General features: G+C 46.8%; 1 protein-coding gene across 1 annotated transcript in view; it reads left to right on the top strand.

Moving 5' to 3' along the window:
* The window catches only part of LOC309559816 (UDP-N-acetylglucosamine transferase subunit ALG13-like), a gene marked incomplete at both ends in the record, with an annotated part of 487,662 nt that overhangs the window by 291,172 nt on the left and 174,475 nt on the right, over window positions 1–22,015 (top strand). The window contains one exon of the mRNA XM_082263251.1: window positions 8,340–8,466. Coding sequence (XP_082119377.1) covers window positions 8,340–8,466 — 127 coding nt within the window. The remainder of the gene's footprint in view (window positions 1–8,339; window positions 8,467–22,015) is intronic.

Raw genomic sequence — 22,015 nt, 5'->3', positions numbered from 1 at the left:
TGACAGAGATGGGCTGTATATACAAAATCTTTTTACGATATCTAACTATTCTGTCTGTTCGGGCTTGGGACCTTCTTTTCAATGGGTTCATGTACATTGCGATTAGGACATCCATCCCGGCACCAATTTTTTGCTTCAGATTTAGTTGACCTTCTAATCCACTTTTCCATTCACATTAATATATCCACAATATATACTAAAAATCCATAATTTTTGCACATACGCACTTTTATCCATTATTTATTCAACACTTCCATATACATATATACACATGATTATTATTTTATATTACATATATGTTATGTGTTCTATATAAGTTGTTGCACTCTGTTGCTTACAGCAACAGCATTAAGGTTCATCTGCCTTTTTTCACTTAAGCCTTTTGTTCATTATATTTATCATCATATTCATCACCATCACCATTATTATTGGTTGATTCATACACTATGTTACATAATCAATACTTTTCATTTACATTTATCTGTTGTTTATCAACAGTGTGTGTCACCGGACCGTTTTTTCACTCGTAATGTTTTTTGATCACTTGTTATTTTTTCACACATTTTCACATTTGTCGTCACTAGTGTCCGCATATCATGCATTTTCATTATCATATATACTTTATGAGCCTTATGTTTGGTTTAGTATGTTTGTCACCACACTATAACAACATACTTATGTGTCTAAACTTGAATTCATTATATATTTATTCCTTTTTGTGGTTTTAGAACATACTCCAAATATGCGTGCATATACTATAGTTGCATGCATGGGTTTTCATTTATTATTTTTTTTAATTTAACTTTTATTTTCAATTCACTACATATGTATGTTCTCCTGTAGTTTTAGAACATACCCCATGCAAGTGCACATACACATATGTGTCCCTCTGCTACTTATATGCACACACATATGGTTCATACACATACACATTTTCTTTCCACTCACACGTATAATTTTCCTTTGTGGATATTTATTCGGATAAAAATGAAGGTCTATAATTTTATTTGACTTTATATATACCTTATTCTGAAGCTTAATGTATATGTATATGGGAACACATAAGAATTGTGTGTACACAAGTTATACATTCTTGTATTGCATTTCACTCCCTTTATGTATTTTGCCGATTTGGATTTTCCTTGCGCTCACATGATTTTATTACAATGTTTATTTTACCATGTTCCTCCATCAATGTATTGTTGTTTAATTATGCACTGTCATGTTTTTGTGTTGTGCTTCTTTATGAAGCGATTTCCAAATGTACTCCCAATAGTCTCAGGTGTTGGATTACGGAATAATTGGTTCCTCATTGAGGATAATGAAGTTAACAACATAAACCTGCGAGTAATCGCATCAATCAGTCAAGAATTTTTGTCTGTTAAAAGCAACCGATTTCCGTCATCCTTCACTATGGTTATGAGTAAGCGGCCGTGTGTGCCGTGAAACGCGTAAACCTGGACTACCTGTTCCCTGCACTGTCTGTCTACTTATGATTTTGAAGAATAAAGAGACCTTATTGTTTTCATTCACCTGAGTGCGGTTCCACTACTTCTCTTGATATGGCTGCTGCAGCAGCGAGCGTGCCCTTTTCGGGGTCTCGCTCATCCTTATACCCGCTGGGGTCTGAGGGGGAGGCGGAGGTGGAGGGGGTTGATGCCTCCTCCCCAGGGTTGCCTGAGGAGCGAGCGACCATGGATGAATTGATAATTTCTGTTAAGGAAACACTACATTTGGAGGATGAGCCCAGTCCCCGGGCATTGTGTCCTCCTTTGGGACCCGCAAGTCGGCGCAGGTTTTTCCCTGCCCCGCTGAGTTTCATTACACTGTTAATGAAATGTGGCGCACTTTAAAACGTCCATTTCTGGTACCTAGTCGGTTCAAGTTGCTTTATCCCTTTGCACCGGCAACGGAATCAGGATGGTGTGTGCCTCCACAGGTGGATCACACTGTGGCTGTGTTAAACAAGGCTACCTTGGTTCCTTCTGAGGGTACCCCGGTTTTTCGGGATCCCACGGACCGGCGGTTGGAGTCTCTAGCCCGCCATTCCTATACGGTGGCGGGCTCGTTGCTCAGACCCATTTTTTGCGTCCGTTTTGGTGGCTCAGGCGGTGGCTGATTGGACTAAGGTGCTTAGGAGCAGCCTCGTGTCTGATGATGTTCCGCCTGCCTGGCTGGATATGGTGGATCAAATCCACCAAGGAATCCTGTATCTGTATGATGTGGCCTTAAATGAGGCCCCTTTAGTGGCACGCCTCTCTAGTGTCTCGGTACTTAACCGGCGACTGATATGGCTGAAGAGCTGGTCGGCTGACCAGTCCTCGCGGAAAACTGTTGCTGATTTTCCCTATGCTGGTTCTCGCCTTTTTGGCGAGGCGTTGGATACCCTGGTGAAAGGCATCACAGGGGGCAAGAGCACTTTGCTGCCCCAAAACCCAAAGAACAAGTCCTTTCGTGGCAAGCGGGGTTCTGCGTATAGATCCACTCAGGGGTCCTTTCGTGCCTTTCGGAACCAATCCAAGGGCAAACCCTTCAAGGCCCAGGGCAGCCAGAAGAAGCCCTGGGCGGGCAAGCAGAAGTCAGGCAATGCCGGCTCGGCGGGTCAGTCCGCCTCTGCCTGAAGGGGCGCCCTCACCCGTTTCAGGGGTGGGGGGACGTTTGCGCGGTTTTCTCCAACCTTTGCTGCTCTTGATTTCGGACAGGTGGGTTCAGGAAATCATTCGATCGGGGTACAAGATCAAATTCCTTTCCCGGCCGGCGGACAGATTCTTTCCCTCAAATCTTCGTTTGCCTCCTGGGTGTCTGCAGGACCTACACCAAGCGGTGCAGGACCTTCTTGCTCAGGGGGTGATTGTCCCGGTGCCTCATTGGGACAGGTTTCGGGGATTTTATTCCAATCTGTTTACTGTGCCCAGGAAGGAGGGCAAAGTACGTCCTATTCTGGACCTAAAAGCGCTGAACTGCTTCATGCAAGTTCCGTATGGAGTCTCTCCGATCGGTGTGGCCTCCCGGAGTCCAGGGGAATTCCTGGCCTCGATAGATCTAAAAGATGCATACCTGCACGTCCCCATTTTCAAGGGTCATCAGCGGTACCTTCCGTTTGCTGTCGCAGAGGACCACTATCGGTTTGTGGCGTTACCTTTCGGTCTCGCTTCGGCTCCAAGGGTCTATACCAAAGTGCTGGTGGCGGTTCTGGGCCTGTTAAGGGCACAGGGCATTGCGGTCTTGGGAGTACCTGGACGATCTCCTTCTGAGATCGAGCGTCAGTCAGGACCTAGTGTGCGATCTGTCCACCACGGTGCAGACGCTACAGGAGTTCGGATGGACCATCAACGTACGGAAATCGACGTCTCCATCGGTTCGTCTTCCCTATCTGGGAATGATTCTGGACTCTGCTCAGGCGAAGGTGTTCTTCCCGGAGGACAAGCTCCGGACCTTGCAGGACGAGATCAGGTCCCTCAGGGACAACCCGTCCTCGTCACTCAGGACCTGTATGCGATACCCTTTGCTCAGTTTCACACGTGGGCTCTCCAAGCGGAGATCCTGGCCAGGTGGGACAGACTCAGTCCCTGGATCTGGTTGTCCCGTTGAGTCGTCAGACCAGATTGGCTCTTCTGTGGTGGCTCCAGTCCCCGACGGTTTCGGCAGGCAAGTCCTTCCGTCCGTTGTTGTGGACGGTGATTACCACGGATGCCAGCCTGTTGGGCTGGGGTGGAGTCCTGGGCAACCTGTCTGCCCAGGGCACTTGGTCGGAGGAGGAGTCCTCACTCCCGATAAATGTGCTGGAATTGCGAGAAATATAACTCTGTCTCTTCCAGTGGTCGGACAGACTTCGGGGCAGTCCTGTTCGGGTACAGACAGACAATGCTACCGCGGTGGCTTACATCAACCACCAAGGGGGCACCAGGAGTGCTCGGGCGGCCCGGGAGGTGACCGACATTCTGTCTTGGGCCGAGACTCATGTCCCGGCGATTCCGACAGTTCACATTCCGGGTGTGGAGAACTGGCAGGCCGACTATCTGAGCAGCCAGACCCTGGACCAGGGGGAATGGTCCCTGCACCCGGAGGTCTTCCAAATGCTGTGTGCGAAGTGGGGATCCCCGGACGTGGATCTGTTCGCTTCTCGGTTAAACCAAAAGGTGGAAAGGTTCGTGGCAAGAACGCGCGATCCTCTGGCGGACGCCTCGGATGCGTTGGTGGCCCCTTGGCATCAGTATCGTCTGATGTATGCCTTTCCTCCGATTCAGTTGCTATCAAGGTTCCTCCGCAAGTTAGCCTCGGATCCGCACCTGGTGATTCTGGTGGCGCCGGACTGGCCACGCCGGTCCTGGTACGCCGACGTTGTTCACCTGGCAGAGGCGCCTCCGTGGCGGCTGCCAATGCGGGAAGATCTCCTATCTCAGTGTCCGATCTTCCATACTGCTTTACAGTCGCTGGCTTTAACGGCCTGGCTGTTGAGACCCAGGTCCTGAGGGACAGGGGTCTCTCCCCTGAGATCATCCCTACCCTTGTCAAGGCTAGGAAGACCTCCTCTGGTAAAATCTATTACCGTACCTGGAAGGCCTATTTCACCTGGTGTGAGTCCAGGGGGTTCTCCCCTCGCTCGTACTCGGTGTCGAGAGTGTTGGCCTTCCTCCAGTCTGGGGTGAACCAGCGCCTGGCGCTGGCCACGATAAAAGGCCAGGTGTCCGCACTGGCTATTCTTTTCCAACACCCTGTGGCGTCTCATTCCCTGGTTCGCACCTTCATTCAAGGTGTGCGACATTTGGCTCCTCCCAGGAAGGAGCCCTTACCTCCATGGGACTTGAACTTGGTTCTGTCTGTGTTGCAGCGTGCTCCCTTTGAAAACATATGGGAGACATCGTTACCTCTGCTGTCTAAGAAGGTTGCCTTTTTGGTGGCGATCACTTCGGCTCGCAGGGTATCGGAACTGGCTGCGTTGTCTTGCCGCTCTCCGTACTTGGTGATTCACAAGGATAAGGTGGTTTTGCGTCCGCATCCCTCCTTCCTTCCTAAGGTGATCTCTGAGTTCCACATTAATGAGGACATTGTGCGAAGCCTAAGCATCCTAAGGAGGTTGCTCTGCATTCCTTGGATGTGGTCAGGGCGATCAGTGTTTACCTGTCGTCTACGGAATCCTTTCGGAAGACTGATTCCCTCTTTGTTCTTCCTGAGGGACCTCGGAAGGGCATGGCTGCGTCTGCAGCGACTATTGCCAAATGGATCAGACAGACCATTGAACAGGCTTATGCTTTGAAGGAACGTGTTCCAACGTCCCTGTTACGGCGCACTCTACCAGATCTGTGAATGCATCCTGGGCCTATTGGCATCGGGCCTCGGTGGCCCAGGTGTGCAAGGCTGCGACTTGGTCGTCGGTGCACACTTTTTCCAAATTCTACAAAGTAGATATTCTGGCGTCAGCTGATTCCTCCTTTGGCCGCAAGGTTCTCAGTGCGGCAGTGCCATGAAGGACCCTTGTTTTTTTATGGGTCCCTGGCTGTTGGTGTTTGCTTTCCTGGGCTGTTGCTCCTGTTGAGCATTGTTTTCTGTTGCCTAGCAGGTTCTCTTACTGTGCATGTAAGGTTCCTTTCTCTGATGTTTGTACTGCGTTGCCTTTTCTACGGTTGCGTCTCCCACCCCTCATGTCTATACTGCTTTGGGACATCCCAACAGTGATGACTTGGAGGAGGCGGCGACTGTCGGAGGACGTAAGAGAAAACGGAATTTTTGTAAAATCTTACCTGTAAAATTCCATTCTCTGAGTCCTCCGACAGTCGCCGCCCCCGCCCCTCTTTTGGGGTTGTGTTCTTATTACCTACTGCTATGCTACCAAACTGAGTTGGGAGTGGTCACTGCAGGGGGGTATTGACCAGATGGGACAGCCCCCATGGGTGTGTGTATGCAAATGCCTTTGTTCTTTTGACTACGTCTTTATGCCTAGCTACCCCTGCGGAGCGGAAGTCAATACACAGCAGTGATGACTTGGAGGCGGCGGCGACTGTCGGAGGACTCAGAGAAAGGAATTTTACAGGTAAGATTTTCAAAAATTCCGTTATTTTTTGCAACAATGCAAAACGTTGTTTGGCATAAAAGCAACACAGCTCATCACCCTGAACACACCATCCCCACTGTCAAACATGGGGGTGGCAGCATCATGGTTTGTGCCTGCTTTTCTTCAGCAGGGACAGGGAAGATGGTTAAAATTGATGGGAATATGCATGAAGCCAAATACAGGACCATTCTGGAAGAAAACCTGATGGAGTCTGCAAAAAACCTGAGACTGGGACGGAGATTGTCTTCCAAAATGACAATAATCCAAAACATAAAGCAAAATCTACAATGGAATGGTTCACAATAAACATATCCAGGTGTTAGAATGGCCAAGTCAAAGTCCAGACCTGAATTCAATAGAGAATCTGTGGAAAGAACTGAAAACTGCTTTTCACAAATGCTCTCCATCCAACCTCACTGAGCTCGAGCTGTTTTGCAAGGAGAAATGGGCTAAAATGTCAGTCTCTCGATGTGCAAAACTGATAGAGACCTACCCCAAGCGACTTACAGCTGTAATCGCAGCAAAAGGTGGTGCTACAAAGTATTAACTTAAGGGGGCTGAATAATTTTGCACGCCCAATTTTTCCGTTTTTTATTTGTTAAAAATTTTTGAAATATCCAATACATTTCGTTCCACTTCATGATTGTGTCCCACTTGTTGATTCTTCACAAAAAATTACAGTTTTATATCTTTGTTTGAAGCCTGAAATGTGGCAAAAGGTCGAAAAGTTCAAGGGGGTTGAATACTTTGGCAAGGCAGTGTATAATCTACTGAAATATGAAAAAAGCTGTAAAGTAAAAACACTTTCAGAAAAAGGGGTTCATCTTTTTTTTTTTTTTTTTTTTTGTTTTGTTTTATATAGATGAACAAAATGGAAAGTAACAGGGAAATCCAAATCAAGTCAATATTTGGTGTGACCACCTTTTGCCTTTTAAACATCATCAACTCTTCTAGGTACACTTGCACAGTTTTTGAATGAACTCAGCAGGTAGATTGTGCCCAACATCTATGAGAACTAACCACGTATCTCCTGTGGCTGTAGGCTTTCTCAAACCCTTCTGGCTCCATGTTATCCCAGACAGACTTGATGTTGAGATCAGGGGACTGTGATGGCCAAACCATCACTCCCAGGACTCCTTGTTCTTCCTTACACTGAAGATTTTTACATTTTTAATGACGTTGGCTGTGTGTTTGGAGTCCTCCTGCTGAAGAATAAATTTGGGGCCAATCACACACTTCCTTTGATGGTCATGATGAATAAGTATCTGCCTGTATTTCTTAGCATTGATAATACCATTGATCCTGACCAAATCTAGAACTCCATTTGCAGAAATGCACCCTCCAATCTTGCACCATGTTTCACTGTTGCCTGTAGACACACATTACCACTCTCCAGCCCTTCGCAAACTGCCTCCTGTCAAATATTTCAAATTTTTGGCTCATCAGTCCAAAGCACCTGCTACAATTTTTCTGCAGTTCCTATGTTTTGTGCATAGTTGAGTCACTTTGCCTTGTTTCTACTTTGGAGGTATGGTTTTTTGGCCCCAACGCAACCATGAAGTCAACTTCTGGCCTAACTTTCTATGTTACCTGACTCCCACTGGTTTCTGTAAATTCTGTGCTCATGACACTGCTGCACATCTACCGAGGTTGAAGGGAAGTAGGCTTGATGTCTTTTATCTGCTGCATTGTTTAATTGGCCTACCACTGCGTCTATGGTCCCCAACGTTGCCCATTTGTGCTTCTTCAAAAGGGCTTGAACAGCAAGCTTTGAAGCTTTGAAATTTTTTGCCTGGGAGAGACCTTCCTGATGCAGTAGAACTACCCTGTGTCTTGTTAGTGTGCTCAGTTTTGCCAGAGTTTGGCTGTTTCTTTCCCAGGTTTAAGCCTCCTACGCAGCTGTTTCATTTAATGACTATTTTATGCTACATATGACATTGATGATCAATAGCACCTGCTTAGTTTATTTGGTTAATCATTCACTTGCCTCTAATCCTACAAAATCCCTGACTTTGTGCAGGTGTACAAAGCGTAATAATTGATCCTGCTTTGAAGCCAAAGGGTAACTGCACCAAATATTGATTGGGTTTAGCGTTTTCTACTGTTCGCTTACGTTGCCTTCTGTAAATTGATAAAAATAAACAATTTAAGTGTATTTTTTTAAAGCATTCTTGCTTTGTAGCATGTCTTCACACCTGCCTAAAACTTTTGCATAGTACTGTATGAATGTGTGTGTATAGGTGTGTGTATAGGTATTTAAATATAATTTGGATTTTCTTTTTTATAGAATCAAACTAGCACAATAGTTCCTGCTACAGGTTTTTGGGTTGCAAGGAGCAGTCCCAACCCTATTGGCCATGGCAAACCAAATCTGAATTCGTCTGAAGATGAGATTGATGAGCCAAGTGACAATGGTAAAACCATTACACAAAACTATCTTGGTCAGTTGCTCAAATTTAAATGTTAATGTATGATCTGTCGTGAATAGATTTGGATTTTAGAATTCAATGTTTGTTGAATGAGATTTGAGTCGTGCTCCCAAATGCCTTTTAAAACATTGTACAGCCTTTAAATTGAAAATATTCCTACTGGGTCCTCTTCATGCTGTGCGTTTTGTACTGCAGGCCCATTTATTCCTGTAAGTGAGCCATGCTTATAGCAACCTTTAGCTGTTCAGAAGAATGTGGCTCCCGCTATAGCATGGGGCTGTGTAGTGCATTGGGGAAGGAAATTATTTGACCAGGTGGTTGCACTTAGGGGGCTGGGGGATTAAAGGGCAATTTCCAGGGCTTCAAAGCTTTATGCGTGCTTTCCTAGTCTGATGCTCTTCATAATGGCGTTGGCAAGAAAAGATTACACAAAAACTGTTTACACGTCCTGAAGTTGTAAATAAACCTTGTCTACCTTGTTTGTTACACATTACTTATGGTCTTTTGTGTGAGGTAATGTATTGCTCTTAATTGTACGGATATTTGTAGATCTGAGTTATAGGCTGCTACCATCAGGTGATTGCACACTGGCAAAGCAGTCAATCCCTTCCCCCTTGGTCATATGCTTATTACCTTCCAACGGTTTGTGAGACCTCATTTTTTCACTGCCTACTAGAACGAGAAACAGTGCATCTGGATCAATGCAACCTCAGTACATTTTGTGAAACCTACCTAGACCCCATGCTGTGGGCACAGCCTGTGAATCCAGTTGGGCACTGGATTCTGCTTGGGTGCTCACCTCGGCACTTAGTGCAACGCATGAAGTTAGCCGCGAGATGCTATACTGGTCCATGGCTATGGTCCCTTTACCCCTTTATCATAAAGACCCTTCCCAGGGTATACTAACTGTGATGTGCGCAGCCTGGACCCATAAAGAGACCAGCGATCTGGAAAGGTGAGACACGTTTGTACTGTTGGTATGAGACCTCCACTATATACTATACAATATCTCCACTATGTGCCGTATATTATATGTGCCGTACTATTCAGGTGACCCTAGCAGTCACTAGGTCACCTGAATGGTATTCGCTTTTATGGTAAAACTATCAGGAAACCGGGAATTGTACTTTATTTTAGGCTTGGTTCACACCTATGCAGTTTGCTTTTGATCTGTTTCTGTAGTGCTTTTTGCTGTGCGTTTTTTGCACACGTGATTTTACAGCAATTTTGCTGCAGTTTGTGTTTTGCATTTTTTTTTATGCTTTTTTCTTTTTTTTTGGGCAAATTTGTTGCTGGGCAGGTCTAAAAAACGCAAATTGCAGCAAAAATGTAACTACATGCTTTTCTGCAGGTTCTCCATTGAAGTCTATTGAGCCTATAAAGCAAAAAAGCACTGGTTTACAAAAACACGGCTGCTAAATGAACTGTAGTGCATTTCTGCAAAAAAAGCACTAAAAAAACGCATCAGTGTGAGCCAGGCTTTATTTACTTATTGAGTTTTTACATTTTCTGCAAACATCCAAAGGACTGTTCCGATTCTTTAGGCTGGGTTTTCAACTGTAAATATCTGCCCTCCAGCGGTCCCTTCATCTGGAATAATTGTGCCTCATCCTCGACCTGACCCAGGCAGGTGTTATCCTTCCGACAAACTTCTCTGTACGGCCTTAACATCCAAAAGACCTTTCTCTTTTATTCAATGGACACAGCACTCTAAAACACCTGGCTACGTCCTTGGGCCGTCCTCAGCTTGGTATATAAACCCCCTCTCTGCTCTAGGTAATCAGTTTTATTCTGTCTAGTCAGGAGGACGAACATATGCTCCCGGCTGGGATCTCTGGTCCTAGCAATTTTTTTCTCCTTCCTTACACCTTTGTTTTTCTCTCGGGAGATCTACAATCAGCTGCCGGGCTGGGCGACGGGTTGGATAATCTAGATCCACTGCCCCCCCCCAGCCCAGCCAGCGAGGGCGTGCAGACCACAGCTATGCGCTAGGTCGGCCGCGACATAGCCTCACGGACAGAGGCTGGCCCGCAAGCTAAGCGTCTCGCAGGGTAGCATATGACAGGGCTTGGGTCTGAGTCTCAACGGTCCCTTGACCGACAGCTCCCCTACTTCGGTGGTGAGGATTCTGTCTGGAGCGTTACCCGCACCATGGAAGGGGAAGTACAGTCCCCCATCTCCCCTTTTTTGGCCGTTTTTTTTTTGGGGTGGACGCAGGTAACCTCCATGATCAGTCGGGCCTGCCTGCAGGTTCCCTCCTCCCATTCTTAAAAATCCCTCAGTGAGCTGGGCTTTCCCCCCGTCTGGACCTAGAGGTCTGGTGGGGGACCCAGGGCAGAGGATGCAGCGAAAACCCCTGGGGTCTCACCCCGCTATCCCCACTCTGTAAGGGTCCTGGGATTGTGTGTCCTGCCCTGGTAGTCTGGAGGGGTCCTAGTTTAGGCGACCCCTAGGTGCATGCCTCACTGTTTTGCAGTGTGGGTATAGTGCAGGGGGGTCCAAGTGCAGATACTGGTGCAGTGGAGTCTCCCCTAATGTGTGTCCTACCTTCAGGAGGGTGCAGCATGCCAGAGGGCAAAGGGAAGTATGGTGAGTCCTTGGGGGTCCCTGTTATCTCTCTGCTGAGGTACCCTGAGTCTTGGGGGGGATCCTTTAGTGGTGCCAAAATATAGTTTCTCTTTTGTTTGTCGATGGACACAGCTATGTTGGACGCACTTATCACTGCAGTATGTGAGACTTTAAAAATGGAGGATGTGGCTGATGTAGCCACGGACATGGCTGTGTCATTTGGTACGCATAAATGCTCGCACTCTAAAGGTGTTTCCATATGTGCCCTATTTTGGCAGGTTTTCCTGTAAGGAATGGAAACAACCAACATTACCTTTTTGTTATGCGTTACCTTTTGAGGGGTCACTTTTTTAAAAAAAAGTTAATTAGTCCAGTGGGGAACCCTCCTGTTTCCAGGTTGAACAAATCTACCATGATCCCAGTAGAGGAATCCCCGTTTTTTTAAGGACCCGGGTGACAGGAAAGCAGGGACTGTAGCACGCAGAACGCTTACTATGGCTGGTTTGACATTTGCGGCCAGTCTTTGCCTCAGTTTCTGGTGTTTCAGACACTAACTGTATGGACCAAGCTTTTGCGCCGGGGGGGGGGGGGGGGTGAGCAGGTCCCCGCTGCTTATGTTGATTTAGCGGACCAGTTGGTCCATGGACTGCAGGTTATTTGTGATACCGCTCCCGTGCTGTCCACACTTTCGGTTTCAGCGGTGGTGATTAGGGCTTAAGAATTGGTCCACAGACCAAGTCTCTAATAAAGTTCTTAATAATCTGCCCTTCCAAGCCGATCGCCTGTTTGGGGCTGTAATGAATCCTATAGTCTCTATGAGGGAGATCTGTGCAGCTTCTCCTGAAATCCCAGTTGAAGTAACACCAAGAAGTGAAAATGGCTCCCAAACAAGAGTCAAGACTTCCTGAAGGGGTAAAAACAAACGCTTTATTGAACAGACACACAAAATTTATATACAGCATGGACAACCCCCTTCCTAAACAAATTACCATACGCAGGTCAGGGGTTGTCTGATCACATTATTAGATGCAGATGAAATTGTATACAGAATTAGCCCCAACTAATTATCTAGCAATCTGAACAGAAGCAATGCGAGTTCATTAACATCTCTAAGGAACAACGACAACAAACATTCCATTTCCATTCAGCAACTCAACAGATGCCCATGATTCAATCAACCTGAGCCAATTAGCCTGCAGATGCAGGTCCTGGTGCTTATGCAATACACATTATCTAACAGATGGGTAAATCAGCATATTCAATGGTGTCTGGAAGACAGGTGGTTGAGCCGATGACATAAGCATCAAGTGGGACCAAATCTTCATACCTCTTGAGCGATATTGTTTATAACGATTACTCTCCTTTGCAGGCAAAACTCAGATTTTGTCACATAGCTCCCCCTTAGTTCCATGGGACGGCATACCCGCCTAGACCCTAATGGGTCGGCTTGGGGATGTCCGGGTAGTAGAGTCTATTTGTCCAGTTCTGTCTGCCGGGATAACCCATCATCATTGGCACTCTGCTTCCCTGGCCGGTATTGCATGTGGAAGTTGTAGGGCTGCCGTGCCAAGCTCCATCTCAACAGCCTGGGGTTATCTCCGGCTACTCGGCTGAGCCAGATAAGTGGGCTGTGGTCTGTCATTACTGTAAAGTAACGTCCATACAAATATGGCTGCAGTTTTTTGAGAGCCCAAACTAGGGCCAAACACTCTTTTTCAACGGTGGCATAACTGAACTCGCTGGGTAGAATTTTCTGCTCAGATATGCCACCAGATGCTTCATGCCATCCTCTCCAACCTGGCTTAAAACGGCTCCCAGTCCAAACATTGAAGCATCTGGGTATGCGGAGAGGGTGAGGCGTCCATAGCTCTTGCTTGCTGTCTGGTGGTGACTGGGAGTGCTCCTTCCGAAGTCGGGGGTATAAATTGGGAGGTTAAACACCCAAAGTCATTCCCCAACAAGACCTCCGCTGGTAAATCTGGCATGATGCCCACTTCCACTGACTTAGCCCCGGTGCCCCAATCAATATGCACCCCGGCGGTGGGTAACTTGTGAATGGCTCCCCCTGCCACCCTTACAGCCACAACACTCCCAGTGTTATGGTGGCTCCAGTGTTTCTCAGGCCCCTTGCTTCTTGTCAATTTACTCTCACAGTCTGTCTGTGGTGAGCCCTGTTGTCCTCAGCTGCTTGCACTGGGTTAGCCTCGTGAAGGGTACCCAATTGCTCCAAGTGGGTTCAAACCTGGGTACGACTGGGGAAGCCTCTGCGGGATAGTAGGGGACCGTTGTCTGTTCTGAAGGGGGTGACCCTGGTCAGGTCCATGCAGCTTGGTTCCTGCTTTGGGTACAGTCTCGTTGATAGTGCCCACACTGCTTGCACTTGTGGCACTGTACCCCACTGCTGGACGGGTATCTGGGTGTCTGCGGGTTGGAGGAGTTTCCCCTCCCTCTGTGGTAGTGGTGGTCTAAGGTTAGAAATCATGGACTTGGGCATTGGTCTGAGGCTAGGTCGTTGCTGCCCGTGGGTGTGGTAGTAGTGAACTGCTGCTCGCGCTGGGCAAGGTGGCCCTGCTCGAATCCATGAAGCGTGGTTCAGTTTCTGAGTGCAGTCTCTCTGATAGTGCCAAAATTTCTTGCACAAATGGCACTGCATTCCATTGTGCCCATGGTATCGATTTGCCGGGGGGTTAGGGATTAGTCCTGATTGTTGTGGTGCTGGTGCTTGGAGATAGTACTGGGGACATAAAACTGATGATCCTCTGTGAAGGTCGACCCGCCTGCTCTCATAGAATTAGTCCGCCAGCCTGGCTGCCTCCTCCACTGTCTGAGGTTTCCTGTCCTTGACCTAGTTTCTGACATCTGCTTAAGTGTGGTTAAAGAATAGCTCCAGCAGTAGCAACTGTAGGGCATCCGCTAATGTAGTCGCCTGGCATCCCTGCATCCAATTGCTGGCGGCACGGTGCATGCGGAATGCCCACTCTGTATATGTTTGCCCTGTCTCCTAAAGGCCCAGAATTTTCTTCTGTGTGCCTCCGGTGTAACAGCATAACGAGCCAACAAAATTTCTTTTACTTTATCATAATTCTGAATGTCCTTGTCAGGCACTGCTCTAAAGGCTTCTGCTGCTCTGCCCGATAACTTGCTGCTCAATATCGCAGCCCAGTTAGCTTTTTCCAGGTCCTATAATACACACTGTCTCTCAATATCTTGCAAATAATTATCAATATCCATCTCACCCTCTGTGAAGCTTTTAAATGCAGCATAGTTGATCTTACATGGCCGTCCTATTGTAGATCCAGGTAGCGACAACAATTGTGATCCCCTTGTGGTGATCTGGCTCTGGCCTCCTGAGCTTCTCGGATACCCTGCGTTTTCGTAGCTTGTGCCGTGATTTGCACCACAATTTCTTGTGAGGGGTTAGGTCCCAATAAACTTAGTCTCCATCTTACATCCTTTGGAACTCTGTTTCCTCTGTGTTTGCCATTTGCAGGTTGCTGGTTCGGTCGCTCTCCAGTAGTTCGGCTATTATCGTGGCTTTTGGCTTGTTGCTCGCCCCTAAACCTTGAGCTTCCAGCAGTTACTTAAGCGTCGTTTGTTTCAGCGGTTCGTATCTATGTGCCATTTACCTCCTCTTTGGGTTCGGGATATCCATTCGGGAGAAAAATCCCCCTGCTTGCCACCAGTGTAACGGATCATGTAGTCTCTATGAGAGAGATCCGTGCAGCTTCTCCCGAAATCCCAGTTGAAGTAACACCAAGAAGTGAAAATAGCTCCCAATTCCCCCAAACAAGAGTCAAGACTTCCTGAAGGGGTAAAAACAAACGCTTTATTGAACAGACACATGGAATTTATATACAGCATGGACAACCCCCTTCCTAAACAAATTGCCATACGCAGGTCAGGGGTTGTCTGATCACATTATTAGATGCAGATGAAATTGTATACAGAATTAGCCCCAACTAATTATCTAGCAAACTGAACAGAAGCAATGTGAGTTCATTACCATCTCTAAGGAACAACGACCACAAACCGCATTCCATTTCCATTCAGCAACTCAACAGATGACAATGATTCAATCAACCTGAGCCAATTAGCCTGCAGACTCAGGTCCTGGTGCTTATGCAATACAATACACATTATCTAACAGATGGGTTAATCAGCATATTCAATGATGTCTGGAAGACAGGTGGTTAAGCCGATGACATAAGCATCAAGTGGGACCAAATATTCATACCTCTTGAGCTATATTGTTGATAACTATTACTCTCCTTTGCAGGCAGAACTCAGATTTTGTCATGGGCTACCCTGGATGACCTCATTAAGGGTATCCTGGGGGGGGTTGCCATAGTCTTGGTAAGGGAGGGAGCCTGGTCGCAGACAGGGGCCCTCCTTCTCAGCACATAGAAAATTATTTTGTGCTTCTGTGACAGAGAATAAGGGAAATGGATCTTTCAAATCTTCCTCAGTAGGTTCCAAGCATCCTTGGTCTGGTAACCCTAGATTTAGCTTCTCCGGACCCGCAGACAAGACCACTTCAGCATGAAGGTCTGCCCTCACCCATCATTGGGTTAGGGGGACATCTTCACTGGTTTCCGGCCACGTGGACCTCCTTTGAGCGTCAAGGGGATCCATGAAATTTCTTTTTAGGGGTACCCAGAAAGAGGGACAAAGCTTGTCCTTTTTCAGGTTTTTAGGTCCGGAGTCGTCTTGTGCCGATTTAATTCCTGCAAAGGTTAAGGTGATGTCCGAACTACCTAAGGTCCCCCCTATCCCTGCCCAGGGAATTGATTTACCTAGGTCTGATTCTAATTCTGCCCAGGGTGGTCTTTCCTCTGGACAAACTTCAGGAACCACAGGCTGTGATACACCGGCTGTGGTCACACAGAGTTCTCTCTCCCATTTTGCATACAGGTTCTGAGTCTGGTGGTATCCACCTTCAAGACAGTTCTGTTTGCATAGTCCTACACGCAGCTTCTTTAGCAGGTTCGGCTCCACAGGAGGATACTGAGGTTCATGGCGAGACCATGGGCTCTTCTGGCAGATACACATACATGTTTGCCAGCACACCATGGATTTTGCAAAGCAATCCAAAAAAGCTTTATTGCAAAGAATCACATCAGGATAAGTGCAACGTTTTGTAGCCACCCAGGACCCATTCGTCAGGCATGTGATGACATTGCATGCCTGATGAAGGGGTCCTGCATGGCTCAGAAATGTTGCACTTATCTTGATGTGATCCTTTGCACTAAAAAGTTGACGTTCTTGGTGGCTATTACCTCGGCCCTCAGGGTATCTGAATTGGTGGCATTATCCTGTCGCAATTCCTATTTAGTGGTATATAGAGAAAAAGTGGTTCTTCGTCCCTCAGATTTCCATTTGAGTGAGAACATTGTGTTGCTTTCCTTGTGTCCCAAGCCAGCTCATCTCAAGGAATTTGCTTTGCATACCTTGGATGTGGCTCATGCGATTTCGGGTGTATCTGGCAGCTACTGAGTCCTTTCAGAGGTCAGACTCGCTTTTTGTGGTTATAGACGGACCAAGAAAAGGACTGGTCGTGTCGGCTACTATCTCCAGATGGATCAGACAGATGGTGACTCAGGCCTATTCCGTTAAAAGTCCGGTTCCACCTTTCCCTGTCACGGTGCATTCTACTCAGACGCTGAGTGCTTCTTTGGCCTTCCGTTATCAGGCATCAATATCGCAAATTTGCAAGGCGGCCACTTGGTCGTCAGTGCATTCCTTCACAAATATCTAGAAGGTAGATACTTTTGCATCTGCGGATGCTTCTTTTGGCCGCAGCGTTTTGCACACTGCTGTTTAAGAGGGGCTGTTCTCTCTTGAGGGGTGTTTTTCTTTAAACTTTTATTTCTCTATTCATCGACAGACGCAGCTCCATCTAGTCAGAAACTATAGGGTTATGCTTCTCCTATCAGGAATAGGCACTAGTCAGGAAAAAAGCTCAACCGCACCTATGGGGGCTGTCCCTGCAGGCATAACCCCACTCACCCTGCTATCATCAAGCAGTTTGTTTCTGCCTAGTTTAATTAACAGGACCTTACTGTGGGACTTCGGTCTTTGCTATTACGGGAAAGTTTTTGATTCTTTTTTTTTTTTTTTTCACTAGTTGGTTCTTGAGGACCAGGATTCAGAGGAACTTCAAGCAACAGCCGGCTAAGGTTTCACACTAGATAATCTAGATCCTTAAGGTCTCCCAGCCTGGCATGCGAGCGTGAGCAGGTTATAGTCCAGAACTAGGCTTCGCCACGACTGTGCCCCGACAGATGGGGATGAGCCTGCGAGTGGACCGTCTCACTGGGACGCACACAAACTGGAACGCCCTGAGTCCCCCTAGGCTGACAGCACCCCCATCCCGGGTGGGAGGTGATCTGTTTCTGAATGGTGTTTTTGGCGGTCTTAAAGAGACACTGCCCAAATATTTTAAAAAGTGTAACTATTAGTCCCAGGATAATATTTCACCTGCAGACCCCCTGGGAGCGACTGCGGGACCTTCTGGTTCACAGTCTCAACCAGAGATTGCAGCTTTCTTTTGCCAAATCTGATGTCTAAGGTTGATTTTGTCATTGCTAGTGCTGCCAGCCGCAAACGCTCTCCGCCCTCCCCTCCATCAGCAGGGTCTTCGGACCCTGAAATAGACATGGCTGCCGCAGACCACTCCGAGGGGTGTCAGTGTCTCATTCTGACAGTGAAGAGGACCTGTCCTCATCAGCCACCACGCAGGAACGCGCTTTGGTGGAAGCTCTGATAGTTTCAGTGCGGGAAACTTTAAAATTGGCTGATAAACCCACAGCACCGGGTATGCAGGTGTCTTTTGGCTCCTACAAATCCGTAAATTGGGTAAGGTGTTCCCTTGTCCAGAATTGTTTCACACTATTGTGGATGAACAAAGGTGGCGCATTAAGCACATGTTAATGGTGCCTAAGCATTTTGCATGCAGTTACCCTTTTGCGGAGGCAGTGTCCACTGGGTGGACTGCACCACCTAAAGTGGATCCCCTGGTGTCCAGGTTGAATAAAGCCACTCTGGTACCGGTGGAAGAGTCTCCAACTTCTGCGGACCCCGTGGATAGGTAGGTGGAATCCTTGTCCCGCCATTTACACGTGGTAGCAGGTCACATATTAAAGACTACCTTTGTGATGTGAATGTCTTGGTAGCGCAGACTGCTATGGAATGGGTGAAGTTACTTAAAAGTATCTTGGAAGCTGAACTACTGAACTAGGTGGCTCAAGCCCTGGTGTTCATGTGTGATACGCCCCTGGCTTCAGCCCCGTTGGTGGCCAGGGCGTCGGCAGTGGGGATTGCTACTAGGCGCATAGTGTGGCTTAAAAGCTGGTTGGCGGACCAGGCTTCTAAAAAGGCCTTGACTGATATTCCTTTCTCAGGGGAGAGGCTGTTTGGATCCGCTCTAGACGAGTTGATCAAAGGTATCACGGGGGGCAAGAGCACTCATCTTTCCCAATACTCTAAGGGCAAGGTGCCACATCCTAGGCGGGGGCCTTCCTTTAATGCTCATAAACGTCTTTCTCGTGCCCCTGGGTTGTAACGGAACCTCAACCCACACTGTACTTGTGGTTTTCTGTCAGTATACGGCTTTCCACAGTCGTAAATATAGATATCAAATCCTAGCCACCCCCATGCAAAGCTAGCCGACAACTTAGCTTGTACAAGTTAAGGAACCTTCTCCTTTATTGAAAAGTTTCACACTCAATTTATACACACATGAGCACATCCCCCTCCCGATCAAATTACACACACAGGTCAGGGGCTACCTGATTACTTTATCAAATGCGGATGAAATTGTATATAGAAATAGAATTAACCTGAACTAATTATCTAGCCGTCTAGACAGAATACACATCCCACCTCATAACACAAACAATAGGGAGAGTCTGTCTGACAATGAAGTACAATACACATTAATATAAATGTAGACACAGACCCCATTTGAAGCAATCCAAACCATTACGTATCTGTCTTCCACTCCCAGTGACGGTGAGTACCGTAACATATCTTCCTCCCCAAAGGTAGACTAACCCGGTATCGTCAAACACAAAGTGATGACAGCATACGGATGTAAGTGAACGTGGGAAGATTATTCACCACTGTAGATCCAAAACTGGACATCAAAACATCACGGACAATGACAAAAGGTTGACACGTTTCCCGAGTTTTCACTCGCCTATTCATAACCACAAAAAGGCTGAATGAAAAAAACTGCTCTTAAAGGGGAACAGCAGCTGAAGATCATTCGTGAAATATCCAAGATCTACATCCTCGCTCCTATACCCCCCGACCACAGTGAATCAACTAACAGCCTATTAAAATCAAAATGTCATGTCTTAATCTAGTCAGAGAGCTGCCTAAATAAATTGATGCATATAAACCCAACAATGTTAAACATGCTAATGGAAACATTTTTTTGGTATCGTAATACAAAACTCTCAGACAAAAGATCCTTTAAATGACCACAAAATGTGTAATATATATAGAATTGGAAAATGAAAAGAAAAATAGCCACAAAATGTGAAGAAAAAAGAGGAAAGAAAAACAAAAAGAACAGACAAGCTACCACCATATGTGGAGTGCAAAATATATGCATTACACTATCCAGCAAAACATAAAAAATGGGTGACGAATATAAAAGTGAAAAGAATATGAATAAAGAAGATGAAAATGTGAGATAAAATATATGTATATATAAACAAATATATTCATGAAGCATGGACATCATAGAATCAAAGCCAATAAATCAGGAGAGGATACCGATATAAACACATGAAAAATAATTATAAAGAATATTATTAATGCTTTTGTTGCAACTTGAAAGATCTAAGAATAGCAAAGTATAAACATTAGACATTCAACTAATAAATCCTTAATGATCTAAAATTCTTCAAAAATGCATGTTTTTGAAGAATTGCGTGCCCAAGGCAGCAACAAAACCAAATGCAGTGCTATGCCTGGATGCCTGCTCTTCTGCCGTAGGCTTACTGGGATGTTACTCCTCAGCAAAAAAGTCTATTAAATCCCGAGCCTCTGGGATTGCTGAATGTCCAGGGCATGGGCTGGTGGCACTTGGGCTCAGTGCCAACACTTTGGCGGGTGATTTATCATCTATATCATCCTCCAATGGAAAGTCAATTAATACTGTGATCCGTGGTTGGGGGAATGAAGATGGCTTCCTCTTCTCCCATACCTTTTATCCAGTGGCTGGACAGACGCATTCCTCCATCCAAGCTCGTCCTGTGCAGAAACAGGTTCATCAAGCTGAGTTGGCTCTTGCTGCATCCACCATAAGACCTCCACATCAAAGACCTTGGGTGCAGGGGAGCAAAGCACACTATTACTGTGTCATATTGTCGATTCTTCAGTCAGGAAGTCGGGACTGTCAGCTGGTACTTCTGGATATTCCAAGGCAAGGGAAGCCAGGCCCGGCACTGAGCAGAGTCTAGCAGCCATCTGTAAGTGATCTCCAGCTCCCATTCCTGGACGGCCAGAAACTCCAAATCTTCCAGTACTCAGTGCACTTCCAAGACATTCAGCATCTGTTCTCTGTATTCCAAGATTTTCTCCAAATGCCACTCCAAATCGCTTCCAAAGTCGGGGTCCTCAGACAGCCTCTCTAATAACAGCCCCAGGCCGCCGTAGCGAAAGCCTTCCATTGGGCTGTCGTCCGCTGTCCATGGGCACACTTGGGTTGCATACCAGCGGAGGGCCCTATAGCTCTCGCCAACCGCATCTCCACCTGGACCAGCCTGCTTAAGTCAGCTTTCCATTCCTTGTGCGGTTGTCTATCCAAAAACACCATTCGAACTTCGTACTGCGACCCGTACCTTTTTCTGGAAGGAGGGGAGGATCTTTCCCTGGTGTCTCTGCTCATGGGCTAGCGCTTCCTCTGAGTTCCAAGTGGATTGAATCATGCCATCCTAGCAGGACCTTCTCTGCCACTGGTCCCCTGTGCTGTATACGCATCTCTTGCAACCTCCTTCCGAATTCCTCTTCCATGGCTGCTGATATCTGTACTTCTCCTCTTCTACTACCTGGACCTTGGATCCCGGTGGAGGTTTGGATGTCCCAGACTGCAGGAAGCATCCCACTGCTTGACACCAATGTAATGGAACCTCAACCCACACTGTACTTGTGGTCTTTCGTCAGTATACAGCTTCCCACAGTCATGAACATGGATATCAAATCCTAGCCGCCCCCATGCAAAGCTAGCTGACAACTTAGCTTGTACAAGTTAGGGAACCTTCTCCTTTATTGAATAGTCTTGCACTCAATTTATACACACATGAGCACATTCCTCCTCCTGATCAAATTACCACACACAGGTCAGGGTTTACCTGAGTACATTATTATATGCAGATGAAATTGTATATAGAAAAAATTAACCTGAACTAATTATCTAGCCGTCTGGACAGAATACACATCCCACCTCAAACAATAGGGAGAGCCTTACATTGACAATACACATTAGCATAAGTGTAGACACAGACCCCATTTGAAGCAATCCAAACCATTACGTTTCTGTCTTTCACTCCCAGTGACGGTGAGTACCGTCACATGGGTCTCCAGAAAAAGTTAAATCATTCAGTTCTTCTGGGGGTTCCAAGAAGCTGTGGTCGGGGAAAGCAAAGACCGTCCAGTCTTAACCTGCAGTCAAGTCCTTGTCTTCATGAAGGGGTGCCCTCACTCGATTCTGGGGTGGGGGGACGTCTTTGTTTCTTTCTGGAACCCTGGATCTCCTTGATTCAGGACAAATGGGTTCACAACTGACCCAGACTGGGTACAAGATCGAGTTCCGGATCTTCGTCTATCCCCAGTCCGGTTAAGGGACTTGCGAGGAGTGGTACACGATTTGCTATCGAAAGGAGTGATTGTACCGATTCCTTTTCAGGAATGTTTTCAAGGGTTTTATTCAAACCTCCTCACCGTGCCCAGGAAGGAA

The sequence above is a fragment of the Pelophylax lessonae genome (genome assembly GCF_965119305.1).
Source record: "Pelophylax lessonae genome assembly, chromosome: 7".
NCBI lineage: Eukaryota > Metazoa > Chordata > Amphibia > Anura > Ranidae > Pelophylax > Pelophylax lessonae.
This window is presented reverse-complemented; position numbering and strand designations above follow the sequence as displayed.